This window comes from Dreissena polymorpha, chromosome 4 (genome assembly GCF_020536995.1).
Source record: "Dreissena polymorpha isolate Duluth1 chromosome 4, UMN_Dpol_1.0, whole genome shotgun sequence".
In the NCBI taxonomy this organism is placed as follows: domain Eukaryota; kingdom Metazoa; phylum Mollusca; class Bivalvia; order Myida; family Dreissenidae; genus Dreissena; species Dreissena polymorpha.
Window position 1 is genome coordinate 16,340,268 of NC_068358.1, and position 18,057 is coordinate 16,358,324.

At 34.1% G+C, this 18,057-nt stretch overlaps 2 protein-coding genes across 3 annotated transcripts in view; one reads left to right on the forward strand and one right to left on the reverse strand.

Annotated features, from left to right (window-relative positions):
* LOC127876003 (trafficking regulator of GLUT4 1-like) overlaps positions 1–18,057 on the reverse strand; it is a 73,186-nt gene that overhangs the window by 17,701 nt on the left and 37,428 nt on the right. The gene's annotated exons all lie outside the window — the stretch shown is intronic.
* Positions 13,149–18,057, forward strand: part of LOC127876005 (proline-rich transmembrane protein 1-like) — a 60,702-nt gene continuing 55,793 nt past the window's right edge. Inside the window, exons 1-2 of one of the 2 annotated variants that reach the window (XM_052420830.1) lie at positions 13,152–13,312; positions 17,222–17,361. In XM_052420830.1, coding sequence (XP_052276790.1) covers positions 13,300–13,312; positions 17,222–17,361 — 153 coding nt within the window. In that variant the 5' untranslated portion in view covers positions 13,152–13,299. Of the gene's footprint in view, positions 13,313–17,221; positions 17,362–18,057 lie in introns of both variants that reach the window. The other variant, XM_052420829.1, reaches the window with a different exon arrangement.

The window sequence follows — 18,057 nt, forward strand, 5'->3', positions numbered from 1 at the left end:
TTTATAAGTAAACTTTCATGTTATGATGTAAAAGTTAAGTTTAATTTTGTTCAGTCTTACGGTCTTATGTTAGTATCAAATAAAATGTTCGTAAGTTTTCAACAATTTCGCTCTTTATTCATTTTTTTTAAACTGTACTTTCACTTTCGGTTGTATAAAAACATGTATCCGTTATTGACGAAAGTTTGCAATGAAATAGCGTTTTCAAAACCGCTTAAAAAGTTTCAGAAGGTGGATTTGATGCATGTTATGAATAGACATAGCTATATAGCCGACTAGTATAGGAACAATTTGATATTTCAAGTGGCTCCATTTGCATTGCAAGAGAAGTTCAAATTGACTTGTTCAGTTTGTTAAATTTTGACACCCTAATTATATATTTTTTTATAAGTGCCTGATAGATTTTTTTCTTTAAATAATTGAGATCAATGAAAATTTTAGTAAAAGCACAGCATTGATGTTCTATGATGGTCATTTTTTAGTGGAATAGTATGTTACAATAAAACAATTATAACTATTGTATTAATGAATTTAGATTAGGTGTCATCTTTAAATGGGGTAGTAATTCATTATATGAGATTAGCACATTATATAGTTGAAAAATAAACAACACTTTAATGACTTACCATAGTAAAATAAAGAAGCATAGAATATGTTGCAGGTCACAAAATGTAAAACTGAAATTGAAGAAGCTTTACAAATATTCTACACTAACAACACTGTTGGTTTTCCAAAAAAAATCCTTCCTATCTACCTGCCCTAGTTTTTTGGGGCAAATTTAAATATTATTAATATCATTGAGTTAAATTATTAAAATATCAATATGTTTTGATTACATTAGCTTATTTTATTATTAATAATAAATACTTTGCAAGGAAAGTCCAATTCTGTTTTAATTAGTCTTAATTAGGTACTAGTAAAATTGAAAATATCAGTGACATCCAAAACTTGGCTTATATGTGTATGAATGCATATTTTCTTTGACAGTTACATAGTACCCTATTTAATTGGATTAAAAACAACAAATATCTATAGTTCCACAACCCAGCCCAAGTTGACTCAAACTGAATTAATTCATCAATTGATCCTATTTAATTATATTTAAAACAGCATGTGTAAGATTTTGAGAATATCCCATGTATTCCTCTAGTATTCCTCTAGTACACCAACGTGCACGTCTTACTAATGATTTACATGCACTCCTTAAACAGTTTAACAAAAATAATGAATGATTAATCAAAAGAAAACAACAAACAAGCTGCTTCATATAAAAAGTTAATTACATAAGATTACATAAGCAAAATAATCATTTTGATAATAAATCAAGATTATACATCAACTAAACCATTATAAATTTATTGTGGGGTGGGGGGGGTAATGTAAGCACTAAAACTAAAATGGGGGAAATGTCTGGGGAGGGAACATCTTAGGGGGGGGGGGGCGTCCGGAATTCCTGCTAAGGGCGACAGTGTTGTTAATGTGTCTTTAGAAGAAATAACTGAAGGAAAGTACTCATTGATGTATGCCCATCCAGAAGCATTTCTGAGCATATAAATTGGAACAGCAATATTGAGTGCATTTGAAAAAGATATAACTGTTTCATGCATTGATTTTGATGAAGCCCACAAGTCATTGTCCTTTAATGGTAGCTTTCCTATTAGGGAATTTTATATTTAATTTTTACTCTACAATTTGCAGGGGTGGCGAAATCTCAAAAAAAAATACTTGTCCACGGACAACAATTCAGGAAATTTAACTTGTCCGTTGCTGAACTACACTTGTCCGTTAAACTTAATGTTTATATAAATTATAAACGCATTTATTGTTATACCTACACATGTACCATTCTAATCAGATAAAATAGTGGCCTGTTTCTTAGAAAACTGATTATGGTAACGGTGTAATCCTCGTGGAAATTGTGCATTTCATGCGTAATATTGTCAAAACATTTTTTCATCACGTTAAGCGTTTTAACAAAGACTCGTTGAATTAATTACACACAACTGTAAACGTTTTGTTTTATTCTCAAATGAGCATAAGTAAATGTGTAATCCGACAAACACTTCTGAATTTTAATGACGGCCATTTCCATATGCAACGTAACTATCCGGCAATGCTCGAATTTGTATGAAATAACATGAGAAAAAAATGATGCTAGAATTTAGCCAACATTTGGTATGGGAAGGTATAAAACCCGGAAATGTCCGGAATTCTTTTAGGTAAAACCCGGAAAAGGTAAAAATGGTTATAAATGCATTATTATTCGTCCGATATGAATTATAATGGTACCGTTGGAAAGAAGAGCGTCCAAAGCTTCTAACGATGTAAACATATTGTATGGCAGGGTCGTGGTCGGTTTGTAAATTGCGGTCAAAGTCCGTCTACTTTTAGTGTTTTTTTCGCACACAAAAAATGCCTAATTGAAAACCCGGAAAAGGTAAAAGTGGTTTAGAGGAAACAGTTTTATTAATTCGATATTAATTATAATGGTACCTTTGTAAAGAGGATCCTGATAAGCGCCTACAAATGATTTTGATTTATATCTTATATTGAGGGTAGATAGTATATATGATGGCTTTTGTTGTCGTGAGAACAATAAGGAAAAGACAGCGGGTGGTTTGACTATTTTCCCTCATGATCTTATTTCTGGAGTTAACTTAATATTTTATTAAAAACATGCGACGTTGTTTTTGTTTCATTTCATTGTGCCTTAGAAAGTTACAGTTATGTTGCTCTGGTGAACATACAACCATTAAGTAGTTGAATAGTTTAATCAAATTAAGCGTATTCTCGTTTATTGTAGTTTGATTGAAATTGCCATGCAATAAGTTAATTAGTGTTTTGCTTTTGAAGGTTTTTTTTTTCTTTTGGCAAAGTGTAATGTTTCGGCGCCCTTAAACCGGGTCTAAACCTCAGGCTATGCGTCGCTTTGCATTGGCCATGTTAATGCGGTGACCCCAGTGTGTGTCGTGTTTTTTGTCATGTGTCTAGTTAAATTGCAATTGGCCACATGCCTAAAATGACCGGCCTTGTTTTGACGATACAATAATTTCCTGCAGATGCAACTTGATATTAACGTTATTTATAATTGATATTGGACTACAATCTGTTAGTTCATCCATAATACACAATTATTCAACAGCGTACATTCATCAGCATAATTCGCTAAACGTAATATGAAGCGATGTATCTTATTAGAATTTTCAAAACCCTATTGTGTGTGTTTCCAAAATAATCGTACATTATGATAGTATGACGATATTTTGTACAATCGTGACAGACGCGTTAACCAATTATATTTGCGTAAATTACTTGTATTGCCCTCTTTTTGTTATTATTGATGAAAACACGAAGCTTCATATCACGTTCGGTTATCTCTAGCGCCACCTCTGTTTGGAGTTGTATTATTTATTGAGTCAACTATACTTCCAAGATGGTACTTGTAACCGAAAGTAAAAATGAAGATAAGTATGTTATATGTCTTCGACGATATCACAAGTCCCTTAAATGAAACATGTGGAAAACAGCAATTAAGATTAAAGAAACCTCAGCTAATGTAGTTTACGTCATGCACAACACGTGTAAAAAATTGCGCAATTACCGGGGTCTTTGTGCCGATGTCGTTTGAACCGATAACGAACACAACAACCTGTAATGATGGTTTAATGTACAATGAACAGGATTTGATGTGAATAAAAGATAATATATCCCTTTTCCGTATATACAAGAGAAATTGAGAAAAATAAGTGTCAGTCTCGTGAAAATGTGACATTTTATGTCGTGGGGACAAAGCAGGATGAAGATCCTTATCGCGCATGCATACCGCCGCTTTAGTTTTACATGAAATTGGTGGGGTTATCACAGGGGAGGGGCGGAGACGGGCACAAATCTTGACCAAAGCGTTACCAAACGATCGTTATATGGGCATTCATAACGTTGAATATAAGTGACACGAGTGTGGTGCTTTACACAAATTTCGGTTTGGGGGGTTCATAAAATGTATTTGAAAATCTTAACAAGTATTATCAAAGTACAGAATCCGGATAGTGCCATTAATAATCTCGTCCTCCTTTCATTACGGGCGATAGAACAAGTAATATCAAGAAACATGATGGTTATAATGACGTTTCTATGGTGCTTTTTTCAATAACAAATATGTGTCACTATGAGTTGTGTATTGGCTGCAGCGAATCTACCGTGTATCTCATTTCTGGAGAAGACCCTATCAGCAGCTAGGCCAGTGTTGTCCAATTCACAATGAATTAACTAATAAGGATCTTGTGTATTCATTTTTGATACAGTGTATTCATGGCTCAAATCTCATTATTACTGGTATGACACACCGTAAATTGTACGACTAAACAATGCAAATGAAAATAAATCCAGAAACAGAAACTTAAGTGAAATGGCGAGTTGATACGGATTAAACTGTATATAGTTCAATATAAGTATTTACAAATATACACAATCGATCTTTAAAAAATAACATGTTTTTTTAAATTCCGTAGTATTGTTCTGATATTCTAGATGTGTTTAGAAGATCATCATATTTGCCAAACATTTACAGGGATATTTTTATGATAATAACATTATCACTTACAAGCGGGTTTTTAAATTGCCTCGATCAAAATTACATTCTCAACCTTATTTAACATATATATTATTGTGTTCTTTATTAATTAGGAAACATACATGCATTCCGAAATGAAAACTTTATTTTTAATATACATTCTGTTTTTGACGGTAATAGCCGTTTTACTGCGACAGTGAATTGTTAGCGTGAATTAGCTTTACACATAAGTATATATCCTCTGTATGGGGGAATTAGGTAGAGTCCGACAGATTCCTGTACAACTGAGGTTAATAGAGGCAAATATTACAAGGGCCAGAACTTCCTAAATAATAGGCAGTATATAACGTCCGGCATTAACGTACAACTGCAAGTCGCCCTGAAGAATGTCCATGAGTATAAATGAAAATCCATTGAAATAATAAGAGGAGATGCGTTCACAAGAAATTATTCTTATACTAAGTATATTGAACAAGAAATATCTTTAAAAAAGATATACGGCGTTGATTGTGGTCGATGTTTATGAACGATCAAAAGTTATCTCTATGAGATAAAAAGTAGCGGATGCCTTTTTTCTGCGCAGTTCTTAGCTACATCACAAGCAAATCAATTACGGGGTGTTGCGCCAGATTTCGTGGCTTATTTTGCTTATGTGATATTTTTACTCAGATGCCTATATTTACAGAATAGAAAAACACAAGAAACATGAAAATAAACGAGTGCATATAGGTCAGCCGGCAATACTCGAATCTTATTTAATTGCATAATTATAGTATAGTGAATTATTGTGCTCATGCTTAATAAACTGGTCAAAATGGATAAATATTTCTAATTAATTTTATCAAAATTGGTCCTTATCATGCAAATGTTGAAAACATATTAAAAATCGATGATTGGCATACCACAATAATATTGCCGAATATCTTTATTTAGTATCTTTCTGATCAAAACAGACTTCAAGTGCACAAAGTTTACGAGACGGCGTTTATATAAAGATTTCTGCAACTGACCGCAAACTGACCTTGATACCTTGCGGATTGGAATGCAATGCATTAAAGTTAGGTAACAATTCTGCTGCTGAAACGACGGCTTGTTTACGCCAACTGTACTCGACCAAGGCAACAGCTGTGCCTAAAATATTGATAAAGCGACTAAACGAACTATTTACTCCATCAGACAAAAATAGCATAGATTCCAATTTTGTCCTTCAATGAAAAGGTCGCAACCCCTTCTGCGAACTCCGGTGATGAACTGTATATAAACTCTGACTTTCGCGGGTTGAAATGCAAGTAAGTACTAAATATGAGAATATAGCCTTTAGTATAAACGCTTTTGCGCTGGTAATTCTCTGAAAATAAAAGGTGAACGCACAAACTGTATTTATGTCGAAAATTGATTGTAAAACTGTTCTATCTATTGAGCCTTTTCATTAGAGATCAAATTGTTTCATGCAGTAAAACAGTGTTACAAAGACGCGGATATGTTTCCAATGTTCTGGTGTTATACTCAAATCAGCCAATGGAATAAATGAAGTGTATTCATTCGTACCTAGCCGCGGGAAATTTTGTTTGCATATTATTGGATACTTACAAAGGTCAAGTCAGGGTGAAAAGCTGGCTTAATACAGCTTACGCCGAAAAAATAATCCAAGGGTCATTATTTCAGTTTAACGGTAAGCGATATTTAAATTTCCGAATAAAAGACGGGAGAGCTTATGTCCGCCCCTATGAAATTGACGGGAGGGTTTTTATCCGGATGCCTTATAACCCTATTATAATATAAACGTTGTTTGCCTGTCAAGTACCATCCCAGATAGTAAACTCTTAAACCGTACTGTGCGTCAATACATCATCGTGTTATTAACCAGAAAATTTGATACGCAGTCTGCAGCAACACCGGCCAGAACCGGTCATCGAAACAAAGGAAACTTGCTGGTGCATTGTGTACTGGCAGTGACGTCACCATCTATGTATAGAACGCTTGCTGGTGTGAAAACAAAAGGTGTTATCGAACATTATGTCAATACCACGGGCCTCGCAAAATCATTTAACAAAAAACTATTTCTTCACAAAAACACATGAAATCTTGTTTCAACAGGAATTTGAGAGCATTTCTGTTTAATAGTTTCATTATCATAATATTTTGGGAAAGGTAAAGTTTTATTAAGAAACCAACAATTTCGGAAATAAAAAGTATACCATTCACTCGTTGTAATATATTTCGGATATGTTAAAAATTCGGACATTAAAAGATACGGACATTTATGTGTTGGTTTGTTGTTGATTGTTTGTAAAACTATGTGTTATCATATTTCAGGCAACTAGAATGGATGGTGGCAATTATCTGGGCCTTTCTGTCAAGAAATATGCGTGAAAAACATTCATTTATTTGAGCCTAGATATCATCCACCACTTACAGAAAATGTTTTAACAACAAAAGCTGTCAAAGCTGATGTATATCATATCCAAATGACCAAGTATAACTGTTTAACAATATGAAGTGAGATGCTTTGAAAATAAAGCATCTTTAGTCTTGATCAACTGTTATGTTTTGCAAAGATTGAAATATGTGCTCAAGAATGAATATCTTTAATATAATGAAAATGTGCTTATTTTGTAAACAATGTGAACTGAACATGTGCTTATGATGTATGTATAAACTGATATTCTGTTATGTAGAATAAAAGTATAATTATTACATTGATGTATGTATATCTAGATGTATGCATATCTATAAATGTTTTTTGTTATAAACTGATATTCTGTTATGTACAATATTTTAAAAGGATGATTATAGTAATAAATATATTTAAGCTTCATATTGTAGTTATTTGTGTTCTTACACCCCTAGACTTTCACGAGGCGGTCCCAAATGCTTGGCTAAAACTTTTGCTACAGTTTCTAAAATTTGGCTACAAAAAAAATCCAATTGGCTAAAATGTTGGCTAAAGAAATTTTTGAGCCAGGGGAAGCCCTGTATATGCATGTAAAGTGGTAATGTCGAAAGAAAAGCGTGTTGCACGATAATCGACTTTAAATACTCAAAACTAAATTTTAGGGTCGGCAAGAAAAGAAAACGTAGGGTCGGGTTACCGGAAACAATTTTACGCTTTAAAACTGTATCTTTAAAACAGAAAATGTCATAATTTGGTAGGGAAATCAAACAACTTATACCAACCTACAGCGCACATCTGATATTGAAAAAATACTTTTGCATATTTTAGGAACGTCATAACTTTTCCTTCACAACGATATTATTTTAATTCAAGTCGGTAGAAAATATTGCTTTTATAATTACTTTTATCTTTTCCGAATTTTACGCAAAACATATTTAGGCATTAGAAATCATAAAGATTTACCAACTTTGGACGCTAACAAGAGTGCTAATTTGATATTGTAAAACATTATTGTTGCATGTTTTACAAACCTTAGAGGGCCTCTCTACTAGGACATCATTATAATTAATATGTAAAAAATAATATAGCTTTTATAATCACTTAAACATAGGTTTTCCTCAAATGTCGGTATCTCTGTTTTTGTATTATATATTGTGAAATGCGCATTTTTCAGCTGATTCGTTTGATATAATTATCATGACGTTATGTTAAAAAATTAAAATTTTATTAAGAAAACATGTACATTACATGCGCAATTTTCTGGATGGACGGACTTTTTGACGTTACGTCAAAGCATATTTTGATAATAACATAAATATAATATTGACACATCATTTAAATGTCATTAACTTATACAATTACAACTATTAATGTAACACTTGATCAATATCAAATTTCGTATTTTGCATGATTTGTTTTTTAATACACGTTTAAAAACAACAAATAAAATAAGTTGTAAATAAAATTAGTTTAACACAAGACAAACACATACCATATCGCCAGGTTAATGTCAAAACTGTGTTGACTGCCATTACTACAAAAGTACAAGTTTTTCAAAGAAATAACGAAATAAATCCTGAACTACTTCCATTTAGCTTTTGTTTTGACATTTTTATTATCATATATTTATTCAAACCAAGTTAAACATGAACAGCACATTCGTCTTTAAATACTACTTGTATGTATACGCTGCCCTGTATCTTTTTGAGCAACAGTATTTAAAAGTATTTTATTAAAATAATAGACTTGCAAAACCAGCATAGTTGTTGATAACCTGTTCAGGCTAACGGAGTTCACATTTTGCAAATGCATATTGTGCTTTGACCTTTTTGTTCAGTCATCCTGGTTATTCACAATATCATGAGGCGTTTATGTCACAAAGGTTGCATTATATCAAATCATTCAGAACAGTAGTATTATGTTATAACGTATTGGGTTGTTGGTTACATGGTTAACACGTACTACAGTATTTTTAAAATGGTATCAACGCCATTGATAAGGAATGAAGCATTATGAAGACTAGCAACAAAGTATAAAAAATGAAGTGTCTTGAAACATTATACGTGTACACAACCGGATTTATAAGCGGGATACTGTGAGTAAAACGCCGAAATATATTGCTGACATAATTATTTTGTTTACCAAATATCTCCGCTCAATATTTACGCCATTGCTTTCGGATTGGCCAAACGCGTCCAATTGTAACGTATCATATGATCATTTGTTCAAGTTATCTTCTTTGTGAGGGAAAACTTTTTTTTCCTGTTTACGTGTTATTTGGTGTTTTATCTCAACATAATCTTCCGGTCTTTACATCCATGTCCAGTTGGATTTGAATGAATTTTCTTCCTGTCCAATTGTGTCGTATCATATGATCAATTGTTCAAGTTTTCTTCTTTGTCAGGGAAAACTTTTTTTCCTGTTTACGTCTTATTTGGTGTTTTATCTCAACATAATATTCCGGTCTTTACATCCATGTCAGTTGAATTTGAATGTTTTTTCTTCCTGTCTTTTTTAGTTTCGGGTTTCAATTATAAAATTGGAAAACCAATCAAGCACACGCGAGTAAGTTGTACTTCAGGAAGTATTGTGATTTTGCTTAAAATGTATAATATTGCTTCATAAGCTCACCTGAAATACGTCATGATGTTATAAGTCAGTCGTAATTGTATGTAGTGAGTTCTACCACTCAACTCGGTTAAAACCACATCGGTGTTTTAAAACAGTATTTCAATATATAATTTTCATTTTTGCAGATGAAATAAGCCAGGAAATGTAATGTTCAAATTATACATTATATATATGTTTTTTATACATAATGACTATTTTACCGTCTTTGTTCAACTTTAATATAAATTGTAGTTGATTCTAACGGAACACTTCACCCAATCAACGGACCTGTACGTAATCTAACACGGCTTTCGGCTTATCACGTCCCAACGTCCCGACGTTTGTGAGTCTAGAAATTAAGTTAGGTAGGAGCGATGTGACACACTCTGGGTTTTCCGGACATTTCCGGGTTTTATACCTCCCCTTTTTTTTGGTATTAATAATGCATTTTAAAATTTAAGACGAACGTTCAACATTTAGGTACGGAATGAACGAGCAAACCAGTCTGTAAACTGCCTATTAAACAGACGGGCCGAATGTTGAAATTGCGGCATGCTAGCCTCCTGGTCTCTTATCATGCTTATAGAATAAGCGAGACCACTGTGCAGGAGAGTGCCCATATTTTAGCTGGATTGCTCCGCAAATAGCACCGACAATGTTATCGGGTGCCAACATCCGCTTTTGTAAAACTTAATAACGGCTTTAATACAATCTATTTTTTTGTATTTTTCAACCCGGCTGGTTGTCCACGGACAACTTAATTGAACAAAACCAGTTGCCCGGACAAGCAAATGTACGACTCGGGCAACTCGGACATTTGATTTCGCCACCCCTGACAATCTAGCTCTTTTGTCATAAAATGAGAAGCTTTATTATCCAACAGGTTTTGTGTTTGATCGAACCCACGCCCAGCGGACATCATTCTCTATACCATAGCGACCATGAATTAATATTTGACGCCATGTACAACATAATTCACTTTATTACAAAAAACATGGAATTCACAAAATGACTGAAAATGCTTTAAAATAAATGCAAATTTGAAATTTGAAACAAAACAACCTAAGCAATACATAATAAGAAACACTACATTATTGAAACACTGATACCATGAACATTTTAGGGTGTAACACCTTATGTACATGAACCAGACCTTTTATGTACTACCAGTACTTTGAAACTTTATGTACCACCTACATAAAATATAGGTGTTATTGTCCATTCATTCATAGCAGTCCTAATGAATTAAGGTCATTCTCTAAACATGATTAAGTCTCAAGAAGGAAATAATTTGATTTTTTTACAGTTTGAACATTAAGGTCATTCTCTCTTCTCTTCAAAGTATCACATTTCAATTATACAATATAATACAACATTTTAGACTTTATTATATAATCCTTAGTCAGGGTAAGATAAGAGACAAATGAATTTTTATAATTTATTTCAATTTCAGGTAAGACTAATAAATGATTTATTAAGTACTACATGTACTTTGGCTAATAAATTAAACTAAGACACTCAGTGACACTTAGACAATCTGACAAAATATAAAATCTATGGCCAATATATACGTCTAAATTCATAAATACATCTCATCAATAACACACATTCATATTAAATTAGTTATCTCTTTATATTATAAATATGGTACATAAAGTGTCAGATAGTGGTACATAAAGTGTCGGTACATACACGGACTGGTACGTAATGTGTGACATTCAACATTTTAAAAATCAGTTAACAATACATGTATATGGACTTCATTGTTTTGCATATACGCAATCAAAGCATATTTATTAAAAATTAAAATAAAATTCATGGCTGTATCTTTTTATTTATACATGCATAAACTATTCTGGTTATTAATACATTTTTAAAATTATATATAAACAAGAGCACCACATTATGGGTGCCAAGCTAGGTTGCGGTGCAGTTTTGAATAAATGAAATTTATTAAGAGTTTTTAGAGGTTAGTGACCTTGACCTTTGACCGAGTGACCCCAAAATGGGTGTGGTGTGTAGAAATCATCACGGGGCATATACATGTGAGGTTTTAATGTTATAGGTGGAAGCACTTTGATTTTAGAGCCGATGTAAAGGTTTTAGCACGACGCGGACATCTGTCGACGAGCTATGACAATACCTAGGGTTTTCCCCGAAAACAGCCGAGCTAAAATTGAGCGCCATTAGTCCAAATTTTTGACGCTCTTAAATATTAAGCTACTTTTTATATGGGTAATATTTGGAGCAAAGAATTTAGCCCATATAAAAAGTATCTCTAAATTCTTTGCGCGTCTTATAAATAAGACTAGAGCGCCATATAAATTAAATGGAAAACATACAACATTGTGTCAAGAAAAATAAAGCTGTAAAAATCTCACCTGCTCGTCTTTGATGTTGCAATTAGCACATTCAGCATTTTCAGTATCTACTAAATAAATATATGAAAGTGCCAAATGTCCAAAATACCATGACGTCCTCCTCAAAATGTTAGATCCTTTAAACTCCATTTATTTTATCCCTGATTCATCCTCTCACACATGAGGCCTACATGTAAGATTCCTTGTAATGTTCACAGCGTTTATTTTAAATCGTTTACGTTCTCAAATTTCAGCAGGTATTTAATTATAAATATTTATTTATGATTTTGATTTATTTACTATTTCGAAGATACAGTCTTGCAACGTGTTAAGTTAGTCTAAGTTACGTGTTTAGTGATTCTTACAAACAACTGACTGACATGAAAAGTGGCTCCTTTTGAAGCACAAACTGCATCCATGTATATATTACAGCTCGCCCGGTTTGATGGGGCCTGTTTTTGATAATAACTAATTACCATTTTTCACTTCCGTGTTTATTATGTTTACCAACGCCATGATGGAAAAAAGTCCGTTTCCCACAATGCTTAGCGCGCATTCACACAGGTCAGTAAGACCGGTGTGACACAATGTGTATGGTCTTGTATTGGTCCGTATGGTCTTGGTCCGAATGGCCTGGTATTGGTCCGTAAAGTCGTGTCTGGCCCGCGTGGTCTCGCCTGGTCCGTCTTGTTCCGGAGTCTTCTCTGGTCCGCATTGTTTGGTCTTATTCAATATATCTTGTACGTTTACTCCGATCTTGATGATAATGGTCTGGTCTTGGTCCGTATGGTCTTTCTCAGTACAGTCTGGTCTTGGTCCGTATGGTCTGTTCTTGGTCCGTATGTTCTTTGTCCGTATGGTCTCGTCTTGGTCCGTATGGTCTTGGTCCGGATGGTCTGGTCGTGGTCTGTATGGTCTGGTCTTGGTACGTACTGTCGCGTCTGGTCCGTATATATCGTCTGGTCGGTATGGTCTGGTCTTATTTCGTATTGGCGGTTTATATGAAATATATGTGGGCTCTCAATCAGTACGTGGCTATCAAGGGTAACGAATACGAAAAACAATCTCTACTTTTCTCCAAATGTTTGTATATCGGATAGCGATATCAAGGACATATACTAGAGGATTGGTAGCGTACAATCATCAGATAACTTAAATTATTGGGGGAAATAAATGCCACACTCTATCATTTTTCTAATATCGCGGAGAGGACTCGTAATCACCGCTTTAAAACCAACCAACCGAAATACATTTCGCTTGCATCGATAGTAAAATATATACATCCAGTCCAGATAGTAAAATTCATCGCCGTGTTTGCGATTTAAAACCATATGTGTTATCTTTAAGTTGTTCAAACCATAATCATGGATAACAAAGGTATTTAAATATTTCGAATTAAAATTATTGTTGTTGTTTGCGTTATATTTATGTCCAGTTTCGTCTATATGTTGTTTTCTATGAAACCATTCTAAATTTATCTTGAAACGAATTCCGTTTGTCGATTGATCCGCAACATATACAATCTTTAAGAAAAATGTTCTTTTCTTTCTATTTTTTATTTCCTTCATTTAATGCAGGCATGATTAAACATGATTATTTACAAATGAAATGTAATATTCTGTTTACTAATGATCAGTAATGCATATAGAAATACATATGATTTGAATTTAGACATTTTAAAAAGTTCAACTGTTTGGTGTGTATCACTTCAGGAACAACTGTATGAAGTCAATTATTACCAAATATGTTAATGCTATTGCTTATGAACATGAGCGGTTCATTTTTAAGGGTAAATTCAATATTTTATTGTATACAGCTATATGATCCTGCTTAAATGTGACAAAATGACACGGAGAGTAAGTTGGTTCCTTTTTCCTAGTTCCTTATTCCTTATTCGAATAAGGAACAAGGAACTGTTCCTTATTTCTTATTCACGCGTAACAAATTTGTTACAGGGTTAAAAAGAAAAATAATGCAAACATTTATAAAGGATCTCAAAACAAAAACAAAACTCGAATACATTTACTTTATATATTACGTTACATATTCATGTTTCTTCTTCGCGCATAGGATTTCGTGTTTAAACCGAACCGATTTTTTCTCATTCGAATACTAACTTCACATCAACCAAACCTAAAGCATACACTATTATTTAACATGTATTTGATATAACAGTGCAATCGTGTACATTTAAACATGTTTGTGTTTATTTGTAATCCAGTTCCTTATTCGCGGCTGAATAAGACAAACGAAATCCGTTCCGTATTCCTTATTCAAGCCGAATAAGGAACTGGCATTGTCTTACTGAAGTATGAAAATGCCAGTTCCTTATTCGATTTGAATAAGGAATAAGGAACAAGTTCATATAATACATATATTTAGGATCTGGCACGAGTTGTCATATCATATCATATTTTATTTAACGAGTTCAGGAATTTTGTTAGTTAGCGAGCCTTTGGCGAGCTTACTAACGAATTTCCTGGACGAATTTAATAAAATATGGTATGATATGACAACGAGTGTCAGATCTTTTTTATCACATGCTTTTAAATGAGCAAAGTAAATAAATATGTACGCAAGCATAATGATAAATCCCGAATATTGTTTACATTTCGTGGCGTCATTTGACGTTTCAACGTCATTTCAGCAAAATAACAAAATGCGATTGGTCAATAAACGAAAACTAAGCCGACGAAAACGCTTAAAATTGTTGTATTACACATGTGTAATATAAAAAAATATATAATTGTTGTATTACATGGGAAACAGGGTATAGCACGTGATAAAAAATAATGTTATATGCTTAAGGTTTTGTGGATGTGAAGTTGGTATCCTGATTAGAAAATATCGGTTCGGTTTAAACAAGAAATTCTATGCAAGCGCGAGGAAGAAACATGAACATGCAACGTAATACAAAAGTAAATGTATTCGAGTTATTTTGTTTTGATTTACTTAAGAATTGTAGGCATTATTCTCTAAAATCCAATATCAAATATGTTAAGTTTGAATAAAGAATAAGGAACAGTTCCGGAACTAGGAAAAAGTAACCAACTTACTTTCCATCAAAATGACCCACATTTTACTGCGCAAAATGTTACAGAAAACAGAATGAACATTGCCAAATATTCAAATTTGAAACTCTGATTACAGTTATTCAAATGCTAATCATCGTACATGTACACTGCGGTTAAACTACAACTTCTCGTTATTGGTGTGTTCATATACATGGTGTATTCGATACACTGGAAGTTAAAATATTTTATCTTCCATTTCGAAATAGCGTCTACGTATGTCAGTGTCATGGGTCATCTTGCTACACGGACGGTAATAGTTACAATTATAACAGACTAGTTCAAACTACAGAACATCGTCGGATGATATGATAACTAATGAACATTTTAAGATAATACCTAAATAACGCTATCGCCATACTTATTTTATATTAAACTGTTTAAATTATAAGTTCGACTTTATCGAAATCCAAAGCTTTTTTGAGACATTTGAAAGTCTGTTTCCTGTGAAGAATTCATGGACTTGATGACTTAAGAAACGCTCTCATAGTAGAGACATACAGCATTTACGCTGGAGGAAGATCATACACCGATTCAACACACCACTGCGATAAGCCATTCTTATTATAGTTTATTATGTAAATGTTGGTACCTGAATATATGAAAAAAAACTTCGGTCATAAAAGAAATTCCTTGGACCATCCGATTGGTTTTATTTAAAAGCAAGTTGCCAATTGAAAACAAAGAAGGGCTGTTTGTAAAACACGCATCCCCCCCCCCCAAATGGTCTGTCAGTTGTAGTGGCAGCGATTGTGTGAATACGTTAAAGTATGATTGGCAATTTTAAGAAATATTGCTAGCGTGACTCATGGAGTTGCTGATGAGAGTCTGCTGTTTATTTCTCATACACATCAACCAGATATTTTTGAGATATTAAATAAAGACAAGTCAAAAGTGTACATATGTTTATCAATTATGTATAGTGGACGCAGTCAGTTACAGAGAGAAATTGTAAAAGTCAATTGAGGTCATCTGTCAGTCATGACCAATGCCTCCTATGAACTTTCCTGATCCCAGGCTTAAGCGTTCTTGAGTTATCCGGAAACCATTTTTCTGCTTCGAGTCACTGTGACCTTGAACTTTGACCTAGTGACCTGAAAATCAATAGGGGTCCTCTGCCGGTCTTGACCAATGTCCCTATGAACTATTCTGATACCAGGCCTGAGCGTTCTTGAGTTATCATCCGGACACCATTTTACTGCTTCATGTCACTCTAACCTTGAACTTTGACCTAGAGTCCTGAAAATCAATAGGGGTCATCTGTCGGTCATGACCAATGTCCCTAAAAACTTTTCTGATCCTAGCACTAAGCATTCGTGAGTTATCATCCCGAAACCATTTTACTGTTTCAAGTCACTGTGACCGTGACCTTTGACCTACAGTACTGAAAATCAATAGGAGTCATCTGTCGGTCATGACAAATGTCCCCATGAATTTTCCTGATCCCAGGCTGAAGTTTTCTCGAGATATCATCCGGAAACAATTTTACTGTTTCGAGTCACTGTGACCCCATTTTACTGTTTCGAGTCACTGTGACATTGACCTTTGACCTAGAGTCCTGAAAATCAATAGGGGTCATCTGCAAGTCATGATCAATGTACCTATTAACTTTCCTGATCCAAGGCCTAAGCATTCTTGAGTTATCATCCGGATACCATTTGGTGGACGGACCGACCTACTGACCGACCGACTGACCGACCGACATGTTCGACAATATACCCTTCTTCTTCGAAGGGGGCATACATATAGGGAGATATGGAAATGTTTTCTAAATAACAATAAAGCTACAGTCAGATACCTAACGGTCAATGCGCTATCGCTCCCCCGCATCGCTCTCTTTATAATACTGGTGAACAACCTGTAGCTATCGACATTTTATCTCGAGTACAACAAACGAAACAGTTCCTGTACGTAAAGTCTAATATACTCAGCACGTTAAACATGTACAAGTGTATTTTATTGAAGCAACGTTCGGTAAAATGTTTGAAAGAGTTTAATCACTTTGTGATAATGACGACATATATATTTGAGCCCCGCCTTGGAAAAGTGCATGTGCGTTAAATGTCGTTCCATATTAGCCTGAACTGGATTTACGCTAAGAAGCGACTTCCTTTTAACGCAAAATACAATACACGCGGAAAGTGTCGTCCCTCATAAGCATGATTAGACTTCAAAGGCGAATCTGGGACAATAAATCATGCACATTTTCTTGCAGGATATCCCCAGCCCCCTCAAGCAGGATACCCCGGGCCACCTCCCCCGGGATTTCCACAGCCGCCCCCGGGCTACGGCCAGCAGTATTGGTATCCTCCCCCTCAACAGAACTTCAGCGCCATGTCCTCCAACCAAACTGTGGTCAGTGGGGCCATCTTTTCTTCATAATTATCTACTAATTTACTTCATTTCTAAATCGTTCTCTGTTTCTTTTTCATCTCATAGTACTCGTATCCATCAGATTCAAATGCATTTAAATTTAGTGGGATGAAATTACCCGAACAAGTCTTTAGCTCTACATGTGCAGTACATATATTGGCAATGACAGGACATTATGAAATGATATCGAACTCTCTGAACAAATTATTTGTTATCACATACTTGCTCTTTTACAGATGCTGATTCTGTGTGTTTTCCTAAATGTGTTGAAATATCTCGTTTAAAAAAAATGTGTCACAATCTACAATCTTAGTATAAAAAAATCCAACCGGCTAGTTTTATAAGCGAGCAAATAGCATTGGAAGAAACATGGTCCAGTATTTTAGGCTTTGTTTGTTCAAATTTTAAACGCCCTCGTCAACGATTATATACGAAAATATTTCCGTAAACATAGATGCGCAGACACGGAAAGATCCGAAAACTCTGGCATTCACCGACAGATATTGGGTATCCAGCGAAATATATAAAGACACAAACGTTTTAACAGGACCAATTAATAGGCAATAAAACACTCATAAGTTTTAATATTACTTCAAATCTTTAATAAATAGTCAGCTTTATTGCATACCTTTTTATTAATTCAAAACGAAGTTATTTTTTACAGATTCAGCCACTTTT